The following is a 27201-nucleotide window of genomic DNA, read 5'->3' as shown; positions in this document are numbered from 1 at the left end:
TGTGTTTTGAAATCAGGAAGTTGATGCCTTCAGCCTTGCTCTTCTTTCTCAATATAGATTTGTCTGTTTAGGACCTCATTTAATCTTCACAATAATTCTTTGAGTTAGGTACTTTTGTCCCCTCTCTGCAGACGAGGAAACTAGACTCAGGAAGAAATACAACTTGCCCAATATCCGATAGCTGGTCGGGGCTGGAGCTGGGAACGCCCGCAGTGCTGTCTCACTCCAAAGGCAGTGTTCTTCACTATTTCATTTTATGCTTCTCAGCAAATGGAGAGTAACGAGTGCAGGAGGCAAGTGTGAACTAGGACACATAAGTAAAATTAGGTAAGTTTCAGGATTTTTATTCTTTTATTCACCTGAAAAATGCATATAATAATGTATAGTTCTTGGATTTTTTAAGGAGAATTTAATTCCTTCCTGCAAAACTGTATGAAATTCTTACTGAGTATCAAAACAATGCCAATTTCTAAAAAGAGCTTTTTGAAGCTTTTCTCTAAAAATCTGCTCCCTAATAATCTTTCATTTGAGATGAGTAATCAAACAACCTAAATAGACACATAGGTTTCAGTCTGTACTCCAAATTAAGCAGTAGCAGGCTCCCCCCTTTACCCTCCCCTCCACATAATACATCCTGGGAAAGCTGCCTTTCATTGGTTGAATATGTTGTCAGTCACATGGCATGAAAAGTATTATCTCTGCTCTGTTTGCATTTATGAATTAACAGATGTGCTTGGTTTGAAGAAACGGATTCATTTCTTGATGGGAAGAAAAATCCTGTTTAGTTTTTCACTTATTTTTTTATCTATGGGATTTTCACTAACTTTGGACCAAATATTTGCCAGGAAGAATGTAAGGTGAGTAATTGCATATCTTTTAATGTAACACATCTGTGAACTTAACTGTAAGTGTGAAATTGGTGGTCCTATATTTTTTTAAATATTGTTGCATAGCCACATTTGTTTATAATTCAAAATGGAATTAGATTAGATAACTCAGCAGCTACTAAAACCATTGAACTAGAGTTTATAAATAAGGGATAAAGACATAATCTTTATTATAAGAGGGAAGAGTTATTTGTTCAAAATACCCCAGAGACATTTGTGTTATGTACCCAAGTATATATCTATGAGAAAATGACTCAAATCAGTGTTCAGGTTTCTTTTATACTTACAAGTAAATTTTATTTTCACAGTTTCTCCTGCCATTATTATGTGAGAAGAGAGTAAGGAAAATTTTTAAACCTCAGAAATGTATAACCTGTCTTTCAAAAAAAAGTGTTAAATAATTTTAAGGTAGGAGATGGTAATTGTATAGAGTACATACTATTTAAAATTAACAAGCAAAATTTCTATTTCTGTTTTCTTTGTCCTTTTGGCTTCTTTTCATATGATTTAAGGGAGCATATAGAGATTTTTCTATATAAGGAATAATATTCAGAGCCTGACTAGCAATTAACTTATATCATATCTCTTAGTTACTCACTATATGCCATTTCAACAAATGCATCAGGGAATTTAGCATAAACACAAAGGACAGAGGCCAGAAGGATGATCTACCAAAACTTGTGTTAAAGAATTCTGAAGTCACCAGCTGATAAAGACTATAAGCACAGACATTTTAAAATTTGTTTTCCCTCATTGTTTCCAAATCAATTAGTATACTTCCCTCAGGTTCACTTTCTAATAATAAGTGACCTACATTGCTTACCAGTGTTTCCTCATCTGGTTTCTAGAGAAATGACTGATCTGTATATTATTATACTGGTAAATGGGCACCAAGAACTATAAAAACCCCATTTCTGTTTTTGAAACAAGGTTAATGGGTTTTTAAATAATCGTACCTTCAGAAAGAACCCTATAAGTCACATAAATCAATGGTCATTTGAGTCTAATAACATGACATTATTTTATTATGAAGAAAACAACAGCTGCTGTTTTGTGAATGTTCTTTCAAATTATGGATCTGAAATTAAAAATATTTTTCAACTCTATGTGGCATTTAAGGTTCTTAAGTCTCTAGGAAGGATGTTCTATTTTGTCTATAGCAGGTGAGTGTATTATATGTTTCCTAAGCTTAGACAGACTAGGGGCCATCACTCTCCTTTACATGTTCCTTCCTCAGTTAGGTTTGTGCTTGACAAAAAGGAAATCTTTTCCTTCTCATGCAGTGTCCTGTGTGATCTCTCACTTCCACTTCACTTTCAGAGTGTGTTCATTGATTTATTAGTTCATTCATAGATGAAACACATATGTTTTTAATACCTGGTGTTTTTAAATAGCTGGGAACTTTGCTAGGTGCTGGGTCTACAATGGTGAACAAAACAGATATAGTCTCTGCCTTCAGGGAGCTTTAAATCTAGTGGGGGAGGTGCTCATTAATGAATGATACTATTACAAAACATGCTGTGAAATCAAAGTATGGGAGGCTATGAAAACATATAATAGGGGGATCTGAAGTAGCCTGAGTAGTTAGGGACACTGAAAAGGTGATATTTAGTGTGTGACCTGGAGGATATGGAGGAAATAACTAGGGGGTAGGGGGAATAGGAACATTTCAGGTGGAGGGAACCACGGGTGCTAAGACTTCTAGGTGGGAAGAGGGAGAATGAAGCATTTGGGGGACTGAACTGAAACATGCTAGTGTAGCTGGAGCACAGGGCAGAAGAGGTGAAATGAGCTGAGCACAGCTAGCAGGCTGAGGTCTTTCCGGGCCTTGCAGGCCATGGTGGGAATTCGGTCTTCATCCCCAGGAGAACTGTGAAAGGGCTGCTCACCTCCACCTTAGGGAGGCATACTCGGGAGACGCATTCTGGAATACCTGGTACATCAAAAATATGGCACCGGCCACGACAAACCTAGAACCCTAGATTACTTTTCAGATATTATAGAGATCCCTTTTACTGGAAAGGGGTCTGAATATTTTACCAAAGATGTAGGACTAATTATTTTTAAGCCAGTGTTTCTCAGTTTATTCCTACAAATAAAATTTTAGTTCCTACTTTAGCCTAGAGATTATGTAATAATACAAAAATGTGTATATATATTTTGTCTTCAGTTGAGATAATGGCTTCCCATAAAACCTCATTAATTCAGGCTCATGGGTATGGGCAAGGCCTATCTAAATCATAGTTTATTTTAAAAAGAAATATAGCAGCATTATTGTGTGTTAATGACCATAGACTTATTGAAATGAAAATAAACCTGTGATATCTGCTAAAAGCTTTTCATTAGTAAATGCATGGAAATTTTTAACTAGTGGAGTAAAGTCTCAAGTCAAGCATGTTAATGGTATGGTAGCTCATTCATTCATTCATTCATTCATTCATATACTTTTACTCAATATGATAAATTTTTATCTTATTTAGGTAAAATATATCTCATACTTTTGTTTTTTACTCATTAAGACATTTTAAATATTTTATCTATTTCTTGTTAAAGAGAAGGGAAGGGAGCGAGAAAGAGAGGAGAAGATCCATGTGCAGCTGCCTCTCACATGTCCCAAATGGGACCAGGCCCGCAACCCAGGCTTTCGCCCTGACTGGGTATCGAACCAGTGACCTTTTAGTTTGCAGGCCTGTGCTCAATCCACAGAGCCACACAAGCCAGGGCTATTCATTAAGATATTTTAAACTTGACTACTTAACCATGGATCATGAAATATGATTTTTGAATTAAGGAAATTTAAAAAATCTACTTGTGTATAGTGATGTTAGAAAAGTTCGAGCTCCTTAAGAAGTTTTTTCTGGGCATTAGTGCTTCTTCCAAATGTTCAGTTACTTTTTAACTTGCACTACAGAGTTGGGAGTTTAGGTATTAGAGATCTTTGGCTCGAGTATTTTTCTATTGTAGTTACATGATTACTTTGATCAGAGCCTTACTTTGGCTGCTCAGGAAATTAACTTGCTTAGTATTCCTAGAAATGCTTGGGATCAGAGGACTGATTCATGCTAGTCCTACTCACAAGAGACTTCGTGTAAATTAGAGTGCTAATTGATGAAATTTTAGAGGAAAGCATCTTTTTAAATACAATAAATTAGAAAAATTTATCAAAGTAATAATGCATGTACATGGTTCTTTAAAATTCACATGCTACCAAGACACATAATAAAGTACAGAAAAAATGGCCCCCCGTTTAGTCAGCTTTTCTCTAGCAACAAATAACTCAAACGTTTGCACATGCACATGTTGTCTGTTGACGGCTGCAGGTGGGCTGCCATGCCCTGCTTCAGTTCTGTGTCCCATGTCTTCCCACTCCAAGACCCAGGCTGAAACAGCTCCCCCTGTTTGGGTATGCCATTATCATGGCAGAGGGAATAGGGCAAGAGGTGGCAGACATATGCGGACAGATGCAACTCCTCTAAAAGTTTCTGCAGAACTGGCACACTCTTGCTTCCACTCATATTCCGTTGGCCCAGCCAAGGCATGTAGCCTAGTCCCATGCTGGGCAGGAAGTACTCTTCACGTGCAGGGAGGTGCTGAAAGATACATGACCAAGGGCAGGGATATATACATCTCTGCGATTGTTTGCAGGAGTTGGGAACAATCATACCATCCCATACTGCCACAATATTTAAATAATATGTGTAGGTGACTTAAATATGTGTAGACAGTTTCTCAGTTTATGCATTTTAGACAGTGCCTAACTACTTCCTACGTTTATGGACAAAGTTTTTGTCGTCAACACTGCCCTCACCTTTCTTTCCTTCATCCCCATCAGCCTCCAGTGTAGTCGCATTACTACTTTCAGTCCCATCTGTGCTCGCATCAGTGCGACTGTATATTGGCCCCTGACACACCAGTCACTGTACTACAAATTTTTCTTCTTTCCTTTGTACAGCAATTATAGGATAGCAACTGGCTTGCCGATGAACAATATAGAATGGCTAAAATTAAACAGACTGACTACCAAATGTTACAAGAATGTGGAGCCACATGAAAGCTCACACACTGAAGTTGATTGGGAGGGTTTTTTTTTTTTTAAGTTAAATGTCTATTGTATGGCAGCCATTCTACTTTTGGGTTAGAAAACATATTCCATATAAACCCCTGTACCTGGCAGCTCTTACTCCTTATTTTACTGGCCCCAAACTGGAAACATCGTAAACTAAATGTCCATCAGTGGGTGCACAGACAAACAAAATGTGGCCTATCCATAAAATGAAATACTTCTTAGTAATAAAAAGGAACGAAATGTTGATACATTTAACAACATTAAAGAATTTCAGTCATTATGTTAAGACTGAAAAAAGCCAAGCTCTAGAGAATATGTTACATGATTCTATTTCTAATATTAGAAAGTGCAAACTGAATCTGAAGTGACAGAAAGCGTGTCCGTGGTTGCCTGGGCTGAGGGTGGAGGGCACATCTCTCCGCTGCAGGAGGGCTTGGGGAAATGGGCAGGGTGTCTCTTCACTGTGGCAGGTGTCTGGGTCTATGTGGATGCCCAAGTGCATCTAATTGTACGCATTGAGTGGATCTGGTTTATTGTACTTGAACTGTGCCTCAATAAAGTTGGTAAAGTGAAAACATAATTTTATGCATTCATGAGTGTATTAACAGCAGCTAATAGACATCATAATTACCAACCAATTTGTCATCTTCAGAAATTCTCATTAGATGATAAAGATTGTGTTACAAAGTGAATGGTGCATTTAATTTGTAATTGGTTCCATATAATTAATTCTGAAGCACTTTATTATGATACAGACTTAATAACTCTTTGGCCAAAATTATGTTTCACATATAGCTCAGGAGAGGTAGTATACATGTTTTTCTACTTGTAACAATATTGGGAGTTTATAGGCTAGCAATACATATAGGTGTTGGACAGGAATCTCTGAGTATATAGTTTGATCTGCATTCTCATACACTGCAGTTACAACTTATGAAAAGTTTAAAAAATATAGTAAAGTGTAAAAAAAATTATGACATTTATGATACAATTGGAGATTTAAACACTGACATGATATTTAATGTTAATTATTAATGCTTTCTAGATACAATTGGGCTGATATTTTAGAAAATTCTTATCTTTTAAAAATATATACTTAAATGAAATGATTTCTGATACTTTCTTCAAAATAATACCAAAGCGGGCAAGCGGGTGAACGCACAGGAGAGACACCACCGGTGATGACTTGAGGACAACCAACTCCGGAGGGCGGGGACGGGCACTCGGGTGTGCGCGCCTGTTTTCCTGTTTAGATTTGGGTGTGTTTGCAATAGTTCATACTAAAAAGATGTATATGTCTTATAACGTAGCAATAGTACTTCTAGGAATGTATCTGCAGGAACTTCTCAGGGGTATGAACGGACAATTCACAATAATGTTCAATGTAGTATTGTTTATTAATTGTAAACATCTTAAATACTTAATAGGAATTTGGTAAAATAAATCGATGCATTTGTATGATATAATACCATGTAGAATTCAATATTATGTGAGAAAAATATGTAATAACATGGAAAACATTTGTGATATATTTATATATAAGTATATAAATATTTATAAAATTTATAAAATTGCATTTTCCAAAAAAGAATGTTGGTAACAATCTGTTTATAAATTTTATAGAAAGGAAATCATATGTGGTATGTGATTAGAGTGAAAACAAGAAGGATATATATTATAATTTATCTCTTTGTAATGTTCACAGATACCTTTTTTGTGCAGTTGAGTCTTTTTAATAAAAAGTGTTGAATATCTTCCCTTTAATATGTTAACAGTACAATGTAGTATAAAACTTCACTGTAAAATATTTTATTATGCTTTATTTCTTTGAAGAACACATAAAGAGTGGACAGTTTTGACAGGCTAAGGTTCTGCTCTTCTAACTCTGAAATGTACTTAAAACTTCCTATAAGGTCTGAAATGTAGGTATTTGTTCAGCATCTTTTAATTTCAATTTTTTCTTGTTTCAGCTCTCAAACATCCTCAGATAAGGAAGTGGTTGTAAAGAGCGGTAAGACCTATGACGGCCTTGTGACTCCCTGGGGTGTGAGGAAGGGTTTTGTCCGTGACGGCCTTCCCTGAACACTGTTGCTGGCACCGGGGGTCTCTCGTGTGAAACTCTTTTAAACTAGTGTATTCTAAATGGTGGGCCAAAGGAGGCTCAGCCCTGGTGTGTGTCACAGAGCTTAGCATATTATTGTCACTGCATGACATGAGTAGAGCAATAATGACATTTAGCCTCTGTACCCATTTCTTTGACAGATCACCCGAGTCATGGAAACATGAAACCAGTCCAGAAGTTCACACCACCAATCACACAGGTATGGCTGTGTCGGGAAACTAGATTATATCTTATAAATTTTCAACACATTTTAATCAGGTCAGAGCCACTTTGAAAATATAAATCATTCTATTAATAAATAAAAGTCTTGCTTGAATGTTGGGGAAATGTATTATAGTAATATAACAGTTAAGTTTCTTTTTTCTTATATATTTTCATTGCAATATTTAGTATGACTTTTGTTGCTTTCCAGACAGGATCTCTATAGCACCGTTTTATCTTTGGTTACAGGCGAGCTTGGGTTGCTGCTGCCTGTTAATTCTCTTTCATTTGTACTTACCCTGGAGTAATTGGTATGGAATGGTTGATCTCTCTAAGTGGATCTTCTTCAACATATAGACCTGCCTTGTGACCTCCAGACTCAGGCACTAAAGTGCATTATCTTAGGCTTCCTAGAAGTCAGCAAAGGTTTCATAAGAAGTAGAATGGTGTGAGAAACTAGGTTGCTGGTTTACGTACATTAAATGACCCAGAGCTGGCACTGTCCATGACAGTAGCCACTAGCCACGTGTGGCATTTAAACTTAAATTCGAATGAAATAATGTGAAGTGAAATAGAACAGTTAAGCTCCTTAGCTGCACTGGCCACACCTCCAGTGCTTCGTGGCCACAGCAGCCGCTGGGCAGGGCAGAGGCAGAACATACCCAATATTACAGGTTGTTCGCCGGATGTAACGGTCTGGAGAACTGTGCTTGATTTCTAAAAACCTCTTGTTTCCTTTAACATATTAACTTCTTTATTTAAAGTCCTGCACTATCTGGGTTCTTATGATATCATTTTCTGGTGAGAGTACTGTCATTCGTATCATGGCATGGTGAATTTTTTAGTTTTATGTTTACAGAAAATTGACAAAAAGTACAGAAGCTTCCCATATACCTCTTCAATTCCTCTCCCCTCCAATTTCTCCTATATTTAATAGTTTTCATTAATGTGGTACTTTTGTTAAAACCGATAAGCCAATATTGATAAATTATTATTAAAGTCCATAGTCTACATTAGGATTCACTCTTTGCATTGCGCAATCTCTGAGTTTTAACAAGTGTATAATGCTATTTATCCACCATTACAGTATCATCAGAATAACAGTTGCATGGCCCTAAAACTCGGCTGGGCTCCGCCCATTCATCCTTGCATTCCCCCCTAGCACAGTGACTTTCTAAAGTCTATATTGATAATGGTATTTGCAAAGTTTTTATTTTTTACGTTTCATCTTTTCCATTTTTGGTGATTTGTGCACCTGGGCTCATGTACCTTTCAGGTATACCTATTACCTTGTTATGGTCAGGCCCACTCCTCTCCTTGCCCCCCAATAGTGTGAACTTCAGAGCTAGAGAGGTCAGGATTTCAACAGGTTGTGAATTAGCTCTATGGCTTCCAAAATGCCTCTTATGCCATGGAAACAAATTTCTCTGTCTCTCTCTTTTTTAAATTAGGCCCTGAACTCCAATCTGAGCAGACAAGCACATTTAGAAAAAGAACCTTGGAATGCATACAGCCATGATAGTCCAGTTAATGTCTCCAAGGATGGAATTCCCTGCATTCTCTTTTGGGCCAAAAGAATAACAGTTAAGTTTAAGAACCAGACCTTGCTGGACGTTACAGAGGAAGCTTTTGGCCGGAAGGTAACAGTGGATGCTAGCAACTCGAACTGCAGTGAAGAAAGTGCCAAGTAAGACCATTTCACTAGAGGAAGCTCTTAGAGTGAATGTAGTCTATTAACTGGGTGGTCCAGTTTTCTGTCATTTCAGAAAAAAGAAGTGGGTTCGTTTGTACATGACCCTGACATACATCTGTGGGGAAATGTTTAATGTCTACAATGGAAGACCAAGTTAGAAATTTAAAAAATTTTGTTATTTTTTTTCAGCAATTTTCTTCTGATCCCTTTAGCTGATTGTTACAATACTTTGTGGGAAATCAGGGACCTGAAAATAAAGGTTCTCAAACTCATTCTGAAAAAGAGAAGTGGATTCCAGGCCTGGTATCAGCTCCAGTTATGAGGTGTCAAACTACTTTGGTCTCATCAGAGAAGAAATTTCATATCACAGAGCAGAGTCATACATAGGCAGTGGGGGAACCAGAGAAGGCTGACTCTAGTCAGGGCGGATGTTTGATTCTAGGGAGTGTTCTGAAGTTGTGGAACTTTGCAAATATGCAAAGATACCTTTGAATGTCCAAATGTCAGAGAATTCTTCAGGACATTTCAAAATGATTAGAATAATTATGTTTGATTTGAGATAAGCAGATTAAACAAATATCCTTTTTGAACAGGAGATCCATTGCCAGTGCCTTTCTTTGCTTTTCAGTCATCCAAGCAAATTTTTTTTTCTTGTATTTGTTTTGGTCCAAGGGGAGGAAGTCTGGTGTGTCTCACTTTATGTAAATCTCCTTGCTTTCAATATCTTCTGGTATAATGGAGGCTTTGAGAAGACTCTGTTCTGGCCTGGTTTATGTGAGCAGAATGCTTTGTATAAACCATAACATACTGTGTGTGTGAGTGTGTTTTCTATTTTTATATAGTTTGGCTAGAAAGACTTCTTTTATTACTGAATTTTCATTTAAAAATTCTTGATGTGGGGTAAAATGGCTTATATTAATATAGACTTACAAGTTATATTACAAGTCTTAGTAAGTGTCTTGTTATTCAGAATAACCATCTCTTATTAGGGAATAGGGAATTACAAGGGTAATCATCCAGAGTCCTCCCAGATTTGTTCATTCTGTTACAGCATGACTCTCAAAGACACTCCAGCCCTGCTGAGAGTTTAGGACTTTTCCCTCCAGCTCTCATCAGTTCCCTACAGGGCTCTTTATTTGCGGTCAGCTGCTCAGAGAGAGGCTGATTGCCTGGGGATCATCTTGCCTGTCCATGGCTGACTGACTCTCCTTGATTCCACTCATCCTGACCTCAGGATGTTTGTGGGGAAGAACGGGGCACCACAGCTCTCAGCTGGGCTTGAAAACGATCACTGGGATCCCAGAGACAGAAAGTATGAGAACTTGGCTTCTAGACCCACTGCTGCCAGTGAGCTCTGACTTTACAAAGCAGAGCCACTGCAGGATCATCATCTATGAGATGGGAATGATGGCATCTATTAATTGTAAGTAACAGGCTTTGAGCGGTGACCACGGGCCAGGTACTTCACGGGCTGATGTCTGTTATTCCACACAATTCCATTGCGAATAAGTCCCTGAGTCATGGGTGCTATTGTTATCCATGTTCTAGGTGAGAAAGTCAAGGTGTGTAGAGGTTGGAAAACTTGCTAAGATTATACATCTTGTATGGTAATAGAGCTGGGGTCTAAAACATCTTTAATGGTGACATTTCACCTCCTCTCTCTTGACCCTATCTCACAGGATTGTGAAAATCAAATATGGAAATGTCAAGTGCTATTCAAAGTATGTGTTAGAATACCTTCTAACACGCTGGTGATAACTAGAGTAAAATAGTGTCTAGATACCTGGTGGAGAGGCCTAGGGAAGTTTTGGTTTTCACAAAGCACACATTAGTGATTGGGCAGGACCAGACTTTTTCTTCTTGGTCATCACCTTACAATTCTGATAGGGGAGCTGAAGAGTTAAAGATTTTACAGTAGTTCCAGTTGCTAGGCTTAAGTGATTAATGCCTGTGGAAAGCTGTTATTCCAAGAACTGAAATATGTGACCTAGTGACTGCAGGAGGCTAACAAGCAATTCAACTTCTGTGCCCCAGGGGGTCAGCAAGTGATGTGACAGGGATGGTGACTGAGCTGTTGTGTACAAGGGAGGGAATGCCCTTGATGCACATAAAGAATTGTTGATCATCAGATAAAGAAATACTAGAAAAATCACCACTGCAGCTCTTATTTGATTAGCCTTTTTTCCAAACACCTTTACCCTTTTCTTCTAGCTTGAGATGAGATGTTAAGATGGTTTTTGAGGGTACATAACTGGTTGTCCTCTCAGATTGCTGGCATCTGAATAAAGTGCCTGTAAAGATTCAATCCGTGTCTCTACTTACTGGTTCTGGCAGTGACAGGCAGCAGGAATGTCCGACTTTCCTGATTTCATTTCTACTGAGGGCAGTAACTTGGTGTAGCGACAATTATACTTTCTGGAGCCCTGCTCAGGCGAGTGTGCAGGCATCCTAGAGACCCCCCCCCCCCAAGGGGCTGAGAAGGAGGCTCCCCAGGATGTGAGATGGTCAAGGAGCAGCTGCTGAGACTGAGTGTCCCTGATTCCTGAGAATGATACAGATAATGTGAGATGTCTTTGCTGTGCTGGCTAGGAATCTGATGTTCTCAAGAACCAGAAAGGGAGTTGCTGAAAAACAAAACCTAAGCACAGACAAACCACGTAAGGTCAAAAGCACAGGTTTAAAAAAGATGACCATGTTTTAGTGCTCGGAAGCAATGTTCAGGGAAAGGCAAATTGTTGGTAGACAGACTTCTATGGAAGCCTCGTTAAATAGTCAAAGCCCTACAAATAGAGCATAATCCTAGCCTCCGTCTGTATTTCGAATGTAGGCAATTATAGTCTGAAGGATTCAGAATCCATTTTAAATGTGGGCTGGTAGGGAGTTTGGACAAGTTAAAAGAAGCTTCTTTTTGACTGACTCGCTAGGTTGTATTTCTCTTTTTGTTTCCACGTTATGGTGCAGTGCCTGACATTTAAGATTCTCATTGAATGATGGTTGAATTTGCTTTGTCGGAATCAGGCCTCGTGTTCTTTACTGTGCAGTGGAGCATGTTAATAGCTTTCACTGAAACTGGGACTGCTGGGGAAAACTCTGGAGTGTCAGAAGCACGGAGGCTGTTGAGCTATTCCATCAGGAGAGTGGGACAGAGATTAGGATGGTCTCTGCTTGGCTTTGTTTAAGGGTTAGTGTGTTAGCTGTAGAGCCAGTCTGTGGTGACTAAGCTATTCTAATTATGGAGAGATGAAGAGACAAGGAATCCAGTCCCCACCTGGAAGGAGGAAGGAAGGCTAGGAGCCCAGTGTCCTGTGGTCATAACCAGAGGGCTCGAGGCCCTGGGTATCCGGAACAGACATCTCCATTATGACAGGTCCTTCCAGGGGACGAGAGTGTTTGTCCCTATCTTCCTTTGACCAATGAGAAGGAGCTTGCTGATTGGTAGATCTTGGACAAGTGTGCTGGCAGCCCCCGGAGGGAACAGTTTTCTGAGATTGTAAAGGCATCTGCTCTCAGACACCGGGTTTCCAGAATAGTTAGCCTTACTGTGTAACCCAACCCTGGCTGGTTGGAGGGTTTTCAGAATAGTTAACTTTACTGTGTAACCCCAGCATGTCAGGCTGGAGAAGCCGTGTTTCAGAGGCCCCTGGTGTGTCTCTGTCTCCATTCTCAGTGGGAAATCTCCTTCTCCTTTACGTTACTCTTTCCCTGGGGAAGGTTTCGAAGGGAACTTCCATGCCCTCTGGTCGTGCTCCTTCCTTATGTAGGTGGCAGATGTTTGCATTATTGGCCCCGACTGACTGCTAGACTCCCTGGTTGATATATGAGATGTTGAGTATGGCGACTAGCTCATTAATATAAACCCTACCACCTCCTGTTATATGTTGATTTTTATTTATAGTGTAGCCGTGGGAGAGAACTATTTGTACATCTTTCCAAGTTAGGTCATAAACCAGTGATTACAATTAATTAAGGATTTTGTTTTCTGTAATAAAATTTGAATCAATTAATTTGTTTCCCACTGTCTAATTGTACCTGGGGTTTCTGTTGGATAATAACAATTGGCTTTGGAAAATCAAAGGGAGCTCTTGGCTTTTTCATTTGTCATCAAAATTATCTTTACCATTTATCTATGTGCCTTTCCTTTTCTTAGTTATTCCTAGTTTTCCTTGTTTCCATTTCCCTTCTTGAGTTTCCTACTCCAGTGTCCTTTCTTTCTGTGTGTCTCTTCGTTTGTCCTTTCTCACCTTTTTTCACCTCCTCAATTCCTTCTCTTTTGCTTCTTCCCTTCACACAATCGGTTTTCTACTTGCGCAGACCCTCTTCAATGCACGCAATCCTTCTGCAGCTTTCCTAGTCCCTTGTAACTCATCTAGAAATCACTAACCCAGTTTCAGTTTTATAATTTATTTTTTGTTACCAAAACCATTTTTTCTGTCAACTTGATTAGAATTTTCAATTTTTAGTGAAAACCAAACGTAATTAATTAGCATTCTTTGGATTAATCAACTTATGATACCTTTCAGAAGCAGTTCTTTACCCCATTGGCAGATACACACAGTGCTCAAAAGTGAGCTGTTTTATTGTCTCGTTACCTTGACAACTGCAACAAGGCTGGAGAAGAGGAGGAGGAGATATCAGTCTTGGGCAACCTTCAGCTGCTTCAGTTTAAAAAAAATTATTTATTTTTTAGAGAAGGGAAGGGAAGGAGAAAGAGATGGAGAGAAGCATCAGTGTGCATTTGCCTTTCGTGCGCCCCCTACTGGGGACCTGACCCACAACCCAGGCATTCGCCCTAGATTGGTAATCGAGCCAGCGACCCTTTGATTGCAGGTCAGCACTCAACTACTGAGCCACACCAGCCAGGGCTGCTTCAGTTTTAAAAGTACTGTTTTTTCTCTTTTATGTTGAGGGGTAGGCAGTTATTGCTTCTGGGGACAGTGAAACAAAGGAAAGACTTAGGGAGGAGGAAGTAAAAGGAGAGAGTGAGGTGGGCTGCTTTGGCTTCCTAGTAAAGTTATAGGGAAAGAGTGAGCCAAGGCAGGGCTGCCCTGGTTCACCTGGAAGTCAGAGGACAAGGGGGCCCTGGACAGAAACAAGGGGTAAGCCTGGGTCAAGCTGCTCCTTCCCACTGCTTCCCTGACAGCAAGTCTCCTTGGGATCCTAGAATTTAGGAGGAAATAAAAGGTTTATGCCCCAAAAGGGCCATGACTATTTCTCAGGGAGGGAGAGAGCAGGACATTTGCCTGTCAAATACAACACTGCCCCTCAGGGGAAAGATACAGATACAGTTGCCAGAAGCCTTCTGGGGCGGGGAGGTGCAGCAAACTTACAACAGACTGATGACTTAACTTATTCTTCCCCCAGCCATGTTTTAGAGACAGAAAAGGCTACGGACTTGTGTGTAGGTCAGAGTGTGCTGCTTGTGAGGGCCCCAAAGGCCGTCTGTTACACCTGTAGTCACGCCCCACTCTCTTACAGGCCTTGGTTTCTCCCCTGGTCATCCAAAACCGCCAGCGGGGCTCAGAGTGCTGGGCGACCAACCTTATTTTGCACGTCCCTGGATGAGCCAGAGTTACACTACAGTGATGGGAGTTCCCTATGAGGCCCCTACACGTCTTAGGGATTAAACCCCAGATACCCCCACAAGGCCCCCACTCACATAGGGATGCCTGAGAACTCAGACCAGAGGGAAGATGTTCCTCTTCAGCGTTCAGAGCCCAGGAGAACCTGAGCACTCAATTTAGATCTTATCCTTGTTTCTGTTTCCAAACACAGGCCCAGTGTGTTTGAATAACCCTTTCTCCTGCATCTCCCTGTTAACCCTGAAGGTGAAACAGGCAATAAAACATTGCTGGTGGGACCATACTCACTGTGCTTTGGGCAGCAGGAAACAAAGGGTGGGATCTGAGTCATGGTACCAAAAGATGTTACGGGGAGACCCGAGTCAGGGGCTCCCCCTCCTGGGTTCTTGCCTTGCTCACAAGATAAGAATCCAGGCGAGAGACAAACACGTACACTTATAGTAAAATGACAGAGCAAGTTTATTTATGAAAACACACGAGCATGGAGCTTCAAATAGGCATCCAGCTAGTCTGAATGCCCCCTGTATAGAGGAAATACAGTTGTTAGTAAGTGAGTTAGTGAGCTGTTCTACACATTTGAGCACCTGGCTCTCAGGGGGCACTCAGCGAATCTGGGTGTGCTGACTATTGGCCTCCAGGGGTTGCCGTTATATACTTTGGCCAGTTTCTAGGTTCTCCCTCCTCCTCTCACTTCCAGATCTTGGGACAGTCACAAAGTCTTTCTTTCCCGGCTAGTGGGGACGATTCACACAGACTTTCAAGGGCTCCCTTCCTCCTGCGCTATCATAGTTTTGCCTGCGATGTTTGGAACAGCGGGCTATCCTGCCAGACCAGGCTCAGGCCTCCTGAGTTAATTGGTGAGACAAGTCTCCCTTTTGTTTCCAGCCTCCTGTGTTAAGTCCTTTGTTAGATTGTAACTGTCAGGGCGCTGCTTTCTTTGCCCTCCGGCTGCTCATTGCTAGCTGCCACGTGACAGAACTAGAGAAATTTCTGTTAGAATGAGCGACCACTCAAATTTATAAAGTGTATTCAAGACATGCATTTTAGTTCTTTAAAGTATTTTCAGTAATTTGTAACAGACTATCGAAATATTGCTGAAAACTTGCTTTACTGAGCAAATCAGCTTATAGTGTGTTTGTTAATGAGCGTATCTAAGGTGGCTAAGCTTATGATGTTAGAAAATAAAAATATATCTCTTAGCAATCTTATTTATGAAGTTTATTTTAAGTATCCTTTTCTTTTTTCCATAGATAGTATTAAAATAAACCAGCTCAATCACTGACATTTCTATTTCCTAGTAAGTAGAACCAAATTAGTGGGATTATATATGCATGGCATTTTAATAGAACATCTTATAACTAGGTACTTTTGCTTTTTTGGTTTTATAACATACTGAGATGTTATGACTTCTATATGTTATAATGTCACATGCCATTGTCTTCCTTTGTGCATTTAAGTTTTTAATGTTTTTCCCCTTTAATTATTTATTTAGTTTATCCTTCCTATTTTAACCTATTGAAATGTAAATGAAATGCCCTAAACAGCTCTTCAAGTGCACAATTTAATCAGCTCTGACACATGTCCCCCTGTGAAGCCCTCACCACAGTCCACGCAGCAGGGGCTTATGTCGCCCCTAAGGGTCTCCCGTGCTCCTCGGGAAACCAGCGCTCCTGCCGCCCCCAGCTCTCCAGGCACCCCCTGAACGGCTGTCTGTCACTGTAGATCAGTTTGTACTTCCCCAAATTGTATATAAATACAGTCGTATAGTGTACATTCTTTTATAGTTTGGTTTCTTTCACTTCAGCACAATGATTCTGATGTTCTGTGTCGTTGCATGTGTGAATGGTATGTTCCTTTTTATTGCTGAGTAGTAAATCCTCCATTGTATGCATATACCACAACCTTTTTAGACCATCTACCTCTTAATGGAAACTTGTTGTTTTCCTGAACTTTTTAGATAACTTTCCAAATAAACTAACAGAAAACAGTCATGTATGTCTTTGTAGGAACACATATTTCATTTCTCTTAGATAAATACCTAGGAGTGGAATGGCTGGAACATATCGTAGGTGTATGTTTAGTTTTGTAAGAAGCTGCCGAACTTTTTAAAAGTACTTGTACCATTGCCCTTTCCACCAGCATCGTATGAGAGTCCCTGTTGCTTCACATCCTCACCAACGCTTGGTGTGGTCAGAGTGGACTGTAGAGAAAATATTTTTGTTTCCGCATGGTTAGTAACCTCTGAATACCTTTCACTGGGACCTGGGTTAAAAGATAAGCCTCGTAGTTAAGGACGAGATCCTTTTTCAGAGGAAAGGGTTTACATGTCAGGTAACAATGAGCTCAGGACTGGGGAGGCGTCCCAGGGCTTGGAAACCCAGAGAGGCTTCTTATCTTCCCCTCGGAGACACTGTTACTCACCACGGTGTTAGGCCGGCAGCGCTTTGTCTCCATTAGGGTGAACTATTTGCTCCCACACGGAGGCTAATGAAACTCATCTGCTTACATTCTGAGGGAGGTACCCAGGTGCGTACCATTTTTGTTTTCAAGGAAAATTTTTTGATTTAATCTTTATTATATGTTTTTCCATTACCATTTAGTCCCCATATGCCCTCTACCCCCAGCAATCACCACACGGTTGTCCATGTCCATGAGTCCTTTTTCCTCAGCTCCTGCACCCCCTCAGCCCTGCCCCCCATGAGCTGTCCTCATGCCCTCCATCTATGAGTCTGTCCCCATGACCAAGGAAAATTTCGACACTAAGGAAGCAAATGTGTCTCTTCTCTCAGGAGGAGTTGTGGAACTGCTGCCCCTCCCCTGTATTAACTCCCAGACTCATAACGTTACGAGACCGGAACTGGGCCTGGAGTGGGTCTTCCTTGGGCTAGCTGGTTGTGTGTGGGTTCTTGACTTCATGTGGAAAGACTTCACGACACGAGTCTAGGAGATTTGGGGAGTATGTTAATAAAGCTGGGGACAGTGAAACAAGGAAGGGCTTAGGATAGAAGAAGCAACAGGAGAGAGCCTATGCCGGGCTGCCTTGACCCATTGGGAAGTCAGATAAAAGGGGCTCTTGGAGACAGGTTCAGTGGTTAGCCCGGCTGAGCTGCTATTGCCCCTTGCGCCCCTGGTTGCAAGGCTCTGTTGGGGACTCTTGGAGTACAGGAGAGGCACCCCTGAGAGAGAAGAAGGCGTGGGCGTGCCCTCAGGAGGGAGAGCGCACCCTGGGACCTTTGTCTTGAGGATTTTAAAGTGTGGGAGTTTAGAGGAGGTTTCAGGGGAGGGTCTCAATACAGTGTTCATCGGCTATATGCTGATGTGCCCAAATGGGACTTACTTCCCCTACCCCATCCGTCCTGGGGTGTGGTTGGCACAAATGGCACTAATTGGAGTTTTGTTATCTGTCTCCCTGAGGACAGTGATTTAAGCAATATTCCCTCTGGTAGGGGAGAAGTGTAAACGATTTACTCTCAAGTGCCCCTGGTTAGGGAAGATAGAATTTTGCAATTTACTAGTTGGTTGTGAACTGGCCGTCTAACTATCCATCTCAGTTTTCCTGTTTCACTCGCCCTGGTGTACTAGCCTGTCATAATAGTTCTGGCATCCCTCACATGGATCACAAACCCCAGCATGTGTGAAGTGACGTCTGGCTTCCATCATGTTGTCAGGGGGAAGAACAGGGTTAAAGGGAACCAAAGTGCTTATTCCTAGGGATAAGTAATAATTTGTCTCTGCTCCAGAAAATCTCACGTTAACTTTCAGGCAAATGTGAATAAATATAGATATTGATAGAGCAGTAGTGATCAGATCACTGGGGAGGAGTCGGGAGGGGCTGTAGGAGGAGGCTGCCCGAGGCAATGGTAAGCAGTCTAGGACGGGATTGGCTGAGAAGCTGAAGGACTCTAGAGTGCATGGAAGTATGGGCAGAGGATTTAAAATAAAAGGAGGGCAGAGACTGGCTCTCAGGCCCTTTTCCTCAAGGACGCCTGGATGATTGAGCTGCAGCTGCCTGCGTTTCCCAAAGGACGGTATTTTGGATGGGAGAAAAGACTCCAGGTGCAGTCTGGGATCAGCCTGGCCTGGCAGAGGGTGGCAGGGTTACTATTCTTTGGGAGTTCTAGAGGGGACGGGTTCTGAGGCAGAAGCCTGCCATTCTAAAATTGTAGCTTTTTTATCTTACCTTGTGTTTGTTTGTAAACTAATCCTATAGAGATAAGATAATTAAAACTAATTGGGGGGAATAGGGGAACTCAGGAGTTAAGGATTTTGGCCTTAATTGATAAGCTTAAGTGGCTAAAGCTGTAATTAAAGAGTTAAAGATTTTAGCCTTAGTTAATAGGCTTAAGTGACTAATGCCTGTGGAAAGCTGTTATTCCAAAATTGTGTAGCTTTTGAATAAAGACTCCTTTCCTTTATCACCAACACTTTGCCTCTGGATTTTTTCCTAGGGGGTGGAGGCGGGCAGCAGGACCTCACTTGCTGTTCAGTAACAATATTAAAAACTTAAGAGTAGATATTTTTTGAAAAGTTTGAGCCACTCTGATTACTGCACCATGGTATTGTACAGTGGTTTCACTTTGTATTTTCCTGATGACTAATGATGCTGAGTGTATTTTCATGTACTTGTTGGCCATATGTATATCTTCGTTGTGAAGTGCCTGTCTTTTGATCATTTTTAAGTTAGGTTTTTGTTGACATAAGAAATGTCCAAACCTGTAGAGATTTTTTATGAGTTTATTTGAGCCAAGCTGATGACATGTGCTGAAGAGTAAGGTCCCAAATTCTCTGGAGAATAACAGTTTAGCAGCTTCTTTCTTGCATTTGAAATTAAGGTGGGATGGTAAGGAAGGTTACATGGAGGTGGGGGAATGCAAAGCAGTGATGAATTACAGGATAGTTAGTAAGATTATGGGATTTCTTGAGGGTGGTTAACCTTATTTCTAAGTTGTCTTAACCTAGATGCACAGAAACAACGGGCAAGGCTTACTTACGACCTAGATAAACCTCTAAATAACAAGTTATATGTCTGGGGCATGGTGACTACCCACCATGACCTGCCCATGAGGAATTTATGATCAGATCGCCCTGTGAGGTTACTTTCCATGGAACCCCCTTTTTGGTGCACAGGTTGTCTTCTTACTGCATTGTCAGTGCTATTTGTTGCGTTCCAGATACAAATTCTCTATGTGTATGTGTTGTGAATATTTTCTCCCATTTAATGGCTTGCTTTTTTTGTACTCTTAATGGTGTCTTTTGAAGAGCAAAGGTTTTGAATTTAATAAAATACAATTTATTGATTTTTTAATGGTTCCTACTTTTGTGTTTTTTTGAAGAAATCATTGCCTAATCATGATCGCAAAAATGTTCTTTTATATTTCTTCAATAAGTTTTTTCGTTTTAGTTGTCACATTTAGGTCCATGATTCATTTCGAGGTAGTTTTTGAGTTAGTGTGAAGTAAGGGTCATTCCTACTTTGACGGATTGTGTTGTTTCCTTGTTCTTAGATTGTCTCTGAAATTTGACGATGCTGAAAATCCCAAAGGTCTTGATATAAGGTAGGTATGGAGGCCACTTTGGGGTTCCATAGGTTCAGCACTTCATATTAGCTCCACATACAGTGTAATTTATTCATTCAACATGTCAGTACCAAGGGCCTGCTGCGTGCTAAGCAGTGACATGTGAAATGTCACATCTACCTAATTACACTGAAAAGTTAGGGTGTCATGTGATGGGACCTTATAGTAATACTTTCCTTAGTTCGACTAAAGCATCTGTGGTTTCCTCACACAGGGACCTGAGAACACGTGAACACATGAGTGTGAGAATGTGTTACCCTTTTCCTCTGAGCAAAGACTATAATATATCTAAAGCTCCACGGGCTGAGGCTCTGGTTTGAAGTTATTTTCTGTATAGCTCCTTTCAGTGAATCACACATCATTTAATGATAATGAAAAAGTGTCTGTTAGCTGAAACCCCTAGCAGACAGTGACGCAGGTTTACATTTTCCTGTGTTTATGTGTGGACATATGCATCTGCCAAAAGTGGTCTATCCAAGCAGTTAGAAGCTGCTCTAAGGAAGGGTAGAGGGTGGCGATTTTAAGGAATTACATATTTTTCTTACAAAAATGTGCTTCCATTCCCATAAGATCCACCTTTCAGTGGAGGCAGCAGCTGTGTCTTTCACATTACTTGAAAACCAGCAGAACGTTTAAGGGCAGCCTTTCCTAAGCTGTGATCTGTGACCTACATCCGCTCTCTGAAAGTGTTTAGAAGATTCCCCAGAAGAAGCATCCTGTGGTCAAACATATTTGAGAAAGACTGCATACCACATGTTCCTCTGGGAGATTCACTGTGTGAATTTGTACATTAAGGTTTCTGTGAAGACAAGCTCTGTAGGAAGGTTGATGTACTTGGTACCTTTGATTAACCCAGTGTTTGCCACGTTTAAGCTTGGAAAGCTCTCTCCACAGAACACGTGCCTACATACAATGGAACACCAGTGTTACACTGCTAATCATTGAGAAAATGCATGCCTTCACCTTTCAGAGAAACTGTAAGAAAAATAGAGTCCCACAATAAACACATGTATGTGTATATGTTTGATATAGAAATGAATACTTTTTATTCAAATCATACTTTTCCACCAAAAGGAAAAGAGCTTATGATTAGTTTTTCTGGTGATACAGGTGCACGCAGACACTGTCAGTACCCATACATCCTCTCGGGCATTTCCTTTGGAGAGCACTGTTCCACCCCCCAACTTTCAATCGCCAGTCTTTCTTTGCCTGGAAGTTTGCTCTGGCCAGTCGGACCCACTGCCTCCCATCCCTACCCCAGAAGACCGGAGCCAGTGACCAACAGAGGTGCAGAACTACCCTGGCTTCCTCACCCTCTGTGAGATGACTCAGAGGCTTGCCCTCCACTGTGGCTCCCAGGGTTCCCCATGGGCACCAAGTCCCATCTGCCCAGAGTGGAAACTTGCTTAGTAATGTGTCCTGTTTGGCCACCTTCCATTCTTTCGTTATTTCTCTTCTCTTCACTCTACATATTTTGAAAGATTAAATTACCAAATTTGGTATCACTTTCCAAAAATTCTCCTTGTATTTGTATATTCTTGTCTCAGGGTCTGCTTCTGTAGGAGCTCAAACTAAGATACGGTAATACATGTCCATTGGTAACAGAAAACTCAGAAAATACTGAGCTATCATGAAAAGAACAAAATTAAAATCACCCATAATTCAACCACCATTTGTAATCACTATTAACATTTTGATCTCTGTCTTTCCAGAATTTTTTCAGTGCAGTCACAAACTTTTTTAAAGGATAAAAGTGATCATGGCATATGTACATTATAACATGTTTATGGCTGGAGAATATTCAATTCTAAAATGCCCGAGAACCAGGGCTCTGGTCTCCAGATTGCATGCCAAGCCCTGCTCTAATACTTGCCCTGTGAGTGAACTTGCACGAGTTACGTATTTAACCCCTCTGTGTCTTGATTCCTCGTTTGTAAAATGAGGATAATAACATTATCTATCTTTTGCATTGTAGTGGAGGTTAAATAAAGTGTACATAAAAAACACAGATGAGTGCTTGACACATACTAAGAGCCATTACTATAATTTTTGACCATTATTTATTTAGGTAATTCCATATTGATGTCCATTTAAGTTTTTCTCAGTTCTTTTTTACAATAATGAAATCAAGTGTTGATTCTAAAACAGGAAAAACGCCAAGCTTTTTGTGTCTGTCCTTTTGTAGGAATTGTATTGCTCACTTTTGGGGCACTGCCTGGTCTTTTGCTTTCATTCCCGCCCAGCCAGAAGCTCTTGTTCAGAAGCAAAGTGAAAGGCTGTCTTTGAGCCAGTTCTACCATCGGACAAAAGAGGGCGCGATTGTACTGTTTATAGATGATGTCCCGTGTCAGCAAATGTAGCAGTGCTTTGGGGTAATGCTGTTTTATAATTATTTTCAGATTCACCCTTACCAATTACAACAAGTTTTCCAGGCAGAGCTGGTTTAGCTTGCACCGAATTGAAATTATTTTTAATAAATCCATCCAAGCAACTTTTAACGCAACTGGAATATATGCTCCTTCGAGTTTTTCCTATCACTGCCAGCGTGTGAGCAGCGTACAGCAGTATGAGGCCCTCCTGTCACCCAGCGACGTGGATGACGTGTCAAGCCTGTGGGAGGTCACTTTTGTTGATTTCCAGGTAACAAACTGACATGTAGTCTCCTGTGTCTTTGGTGCCTAAGAAACTCAGTGTTTGTTTGAAAACACCTGAAGTAGAAACATAGACGTTTAGGGGAAAGAGATGAGCGGATACCTTTAAAGAAGTATTTTTTTCTTTATCCTCTAAGGTGGGAAGCTGGATGGGATAGGGTATGTGCTCTCGCTACATACCCGCCAGCCCTCTTTATTTTACATTCAGTTTCCTCCGCTCACTAATAAATTATCAGGGAGGAATGCAGCAACCGAAGCCCAGTGAAGCTGTGGCCTGAAGCCCAGCGATGGACACTTCCTGGAGTGAGAAGCCCTTCTAGGGAGAGGGATTATCAGACAATTATTTTATTTCCTTCAGGGCGTGGAGCAGTGATCCTATCAGGGAGATAAGAAGTGCAGCTGGAGTGGGAGTGACAGCTTTGGCAGTTAGTGTAGGAATGGAGCTGTCAGCCAGGGAGTCAAAAATATCTGAAAGATCCTCTTGAAAGTATTTGGGGAAAGGCATGGGGGCAGAAGAGGTTCCTTTTCACCCCCAGAACCTCAGGCTGAGAGACATCTGTCAAGTTCTTCTGTTTACCTGTGAGAAAAACTTTGACTTGTTCTTGCAACTCACTGAAATACCAGGCAGGGTTGTCCCTTTTATGGGCATTTTCCAGTCTTTACCATATATATACATATAAACGGGAAAAATATGTATATACACACACATACACATATATATATACAGAGTCTGGCACAAATAATTCCTCTTTTTTATTACACAATCTTTTATTACAAAGTCATAAGCATATAATTCTGTAACATAACAATACCACACGCAAGCACACTGTATGACATTTTAGGTGCAATGCTCAAATTGCTGTCCGTCTCATGAAAGATATGCACGTACTCTACCACCCACACTCAGGCAAGCCTTGCTTCTGCTGGACCCTGTGTATATATTTACACCCCCCACCCCCGGCCTTGGAGAGCTGGGAAGCAGCTTGGGGTAGGGAAGGAGCTTGCGTTCTGGAGCCCAACAGCCCTGGTTTCCAATTACATACATCTCAGCCACCTGGGCAAGTTACTTCACTGTCTCGATTTCCTACCTATCCTCATGGATGTAAAGAATTCATTGCCTAATACACGTGGCAACACCAGGACCCTGTCAGGCACGGATTAACAATGACTACTGCTCGTGAGTCCCTTCTGGGTGTCGGCACTGTGGCCATTGTTTTTCAGCTGAGGTGACTAGAGCACTGATGATCACGTAATTTTTCAAAATGATATCACTGGTAGATGGTAGAATTTGAATTCTGGATGGTCCAGCTCCAGAGACTCTTTAACACTTATATACATATATATATTTATATATACGTATATAAATATATAAATATATATACATATATAAATATATAAATAAATATATATACATATATTTATTTTCTCTCTCTTGCCCCTTAAAAAAAGAAGCAGGAAGAAAGGACAATAAGATGGTAATAATGAAAACAAGGAATAACTCACACATAATCTCACCTAATTAAAACAGAAGAAGTGACTGATTTATGCCTCCACCTTGTTTCAGACATGACTTAAGGTGGCTTATAGATATATTACAAGAAAAATAATTTTGCTAAATGGGCAAAGACACGAGGGTTAAGCAAAACAAAGGCAGAAAAGATCAGTTAGATCTGGTGAGGATGGTACACAAAACCACAAGCCCATCTCACCGCCCTGGCTGGAGTGGGCTCAGTAATTTGGCTCTGAAGCTTTGGGACAGCCAGCAGGAGAAGGAATCACCCGGTTACACGTTCATGGGCTCCAAAAAACTACTGAAAATGTGTGTGTGAGCAGTACGTCCATCACTGGTGTTGTGAAGCGGGTGCCAACATCTTGGACGGCAGCCTTACAGTGAACACAGCATTGGGTATTGTTGAAACACCCTTAATGTGAGCACGTGGCCGAACGCAAGCTCAATCCTGGGACAGGCGATGGTGGTGATGGTGGCTCAGGGGTGTCCCCGGAAGGCTGCATCCCACACGTGCATCTTTGCTGACCTGGCTTATTCTAGGAATGAAGTGTAGATGTCTTGGGAAGGCCAGCATCACAAAGAGCATGTTTTATTCAACTACAGATAACTTTGCTTTGTAGGAATGCAGACCAAGTGTTGCTAGATCTTTTGACTTTTCAGTAGAAGCTGGACGTCTGGATTTTAATGGGAAATTTTCGGAGTGTTCAGAGCTCTGGGCCAAACAAAACTCACCTGTGGGCTTGCTACACAGTACTTGCGATCTCTAGTCCAGAAAATGGATGGACAATATAACTTTTAGGCATTGTCCATAGATACTGTTTGGCTCACCAAGTCTTGTTAAGAATTACAGGGCAGGCTGTGTGAGGACATCTCCTTGGCTGCAGTTGTAGCATCAGATGAGGCCGTCTTTGATAATTGAGGAGTTTCACTGTTCAGGCACTAACCTGAAGACTAGGCCACGTTATCTCCTCAAAGAGGGGGCAAGCTAAGGGTCCCAGAAGCCAGGCTGAGAATCTCCTTCACAAGCTGTTTTGGATTCACTCCAGAGCAGACAATTGGGTGAGCAAGGCCCCGAAAGTCTGTGGCATGGTGAGTGGCTACAGTCATTTTAGCACAGAAAAATGCTACCGTGCCCACTTAAGCCATAAAAATGAATTCTCAGTAAAGCACTCATGGATAATTCCATTTTCTGATGTACTTTTAAAACATTAACCAGGTATCTAAATGAAGCGACACAGGGTAGGGCTATATTCTAAAAGCCAGCTAAATGTAGGTGCTGCCTTTCACAACCGATTGCTCCCTTTAGAGCAATTAGCCTGTAGCCTTGTTTCCTTCATTGTGACAATTTAGATACCAGGGCCAGGTTGTGGACTTGAAGCTCTCCGGGTTCCATCTAATTAAACCACTTCATTTGCACATATGGGAAAGCTTTCCTTTGTACTCTCTGGGTATGAGGTAAGGAGGGGCTGCTACATAGCTCTTCTAGAAACAGTACCAAGTCTGCAGGGCACAACAGATAAAAAGGGAGAGGTGATGATGGGAGGGAGAAGAGACAGAACACACCAGGTTAGGAGTAGTAAACTGGGAAGGACTCTGAAACCAGACTGGCTGCCTTTCACATTATAGCTTTACTATACTTATCGCTACGTGACTCTGGGCAAGTCACTTAACTTTTCTGTGCTGCAGTGGCTCATCCGTAAGAGATAAAGTAGTAACTTACAGGCTCCTGTAAATATTAAATGAGTTAGGCAGCGTCTGATACATAAAAACCCTTCAATAAGTGTTAGCTTTATTATTTTCTATGTGTTACATAATTGGGAATCATGTTATTTTTCCCTTAAAAGAGTTTTCCTGTGTAATTTCTGTCAACAGAATCAAAGGCAGAAGAACTGAGACGAAATTCTTTGTGAAATTTAAACTAACACATAAAATTTTGAGTGTGATTGCATTTTAGAGACACTACAGCAGTTGTGGCTTAAGAATGAGAACATGCCTAAGGATCAGATTGAAGGAAGTTTTATTTCAGATCGTTGAAATAAAGGTTTTATTTCAGAGCCTCGAATTTCATGAGCCTCTTAATTATGACAATCATGTATCTTAGAGGTGTTTCTGAGTCAGCCTTGATGGAAAATCTAGTTTTACTGTCCCCTAATTGCACTCACTGTTTGTTAGATCATGTGCTTAAATTATTTAGTAAATATGGGCACACATCTTAAATTTGACAGTTAGGGGTCCAGGTCCCCTAGCCCGATTGGAAAGTAGACTTTTAGAAGAGAAGGCCTGTGTTACTTCAGCTCTTCTTTCTCTCCTGACAGATCCAAGGCTTCGCCATCAAGGGGGGACAGTTTGCCAAGGCCCGAGACTGCGCCCCTTCCTTCTCGCCAGCCATTCTGCTCGGCCTGGCCATGTCCCTGGTCCTGCTGCTGGTTCTGGCCTATGCCCTGCACATGCTCATCTACCTGCGGTATCTGGACCAGCACTATGACTTCATCCCCTCTCCGGCCCACTTCCCTCAGCTGAGAGCTCGAGATGCAGCAGAAGAGAAGGAGCTGCTGAGGAGCCAGGGAGCTGAGTGCTATGAACTGAGAACCCAAGAGATCTGCAAAATGTATGTGTAGCATGATGCACAGGCCTTTTCTCCCTCATCAAGTCCACCATGGGCTCTGAAAGGAGCTGTTTCTGTTCTTGCTGTTTGATTTCTGATGCAAGGTTTTCACCAAATGGCTTGATTAAAAAAAAAGAAATACATGCCAAAAATACATTTTAAAGTATCTACCTGCTTAGGTAGACTTGGGGCAATGCAAAAAGAATTCTCGCCCTGGCTAGTGTGGCTCGGTCGGTTGAAGCATCTTTCCATAGACTGAGAGGTCATGGGTTTGATTCCCAGTCAGGACAGCGTAAAATACACCATCTGCT

General features: G+C 41.1%; 1 protein-coding gene across 1 annotated transcript; it reads left to right on the top strand.

The window, feature by feature from the left end:
- The first annotated feature begins 762 nt into the window (after positions 1 to 762).
- LOC112307440 (V-type proton ATPase subunit S1-like protein) lies at positions 763 to 27201 on the top strand. Its single transcript, XM_024563500.3, has 7 exons — positions 763 to 857; positions 6924 to 6964; positions 7216 to 7274; positions 8728 to 8963; positions 20053 to 20103; positions 22524 to 22764; positions 26601 to 27201. The coding sequence occupies exons 1-7, from the start codon at positions 763 to 765 to the stop codon at positions 26901 to 26903; spliced, it is 1026 nt and encodes a 341-aa protein (XP_024419268.2). The 3' UTR covers positions 26904 to 27201.

Source organism: Desmodus rotundus, chromosome 1, assembly GCF_022682495.2.
Source record: "Desmodus rotundus isolate HL8 chromosome 1, HLdesRot8A.1, whole genome shotgun sequence".
Lineage (NCBI taxonomy): Eukaryota > Metazoa > Chordata > Mammalia > Chiroptera > Phyllostomidae > Desmodus > Desmodus rotundus.
The sequence above is the reverse complement of the archived record's forward strand: the minus strand, read 5'-3'. Positions and strand labels throughout refer to the sequence as shown.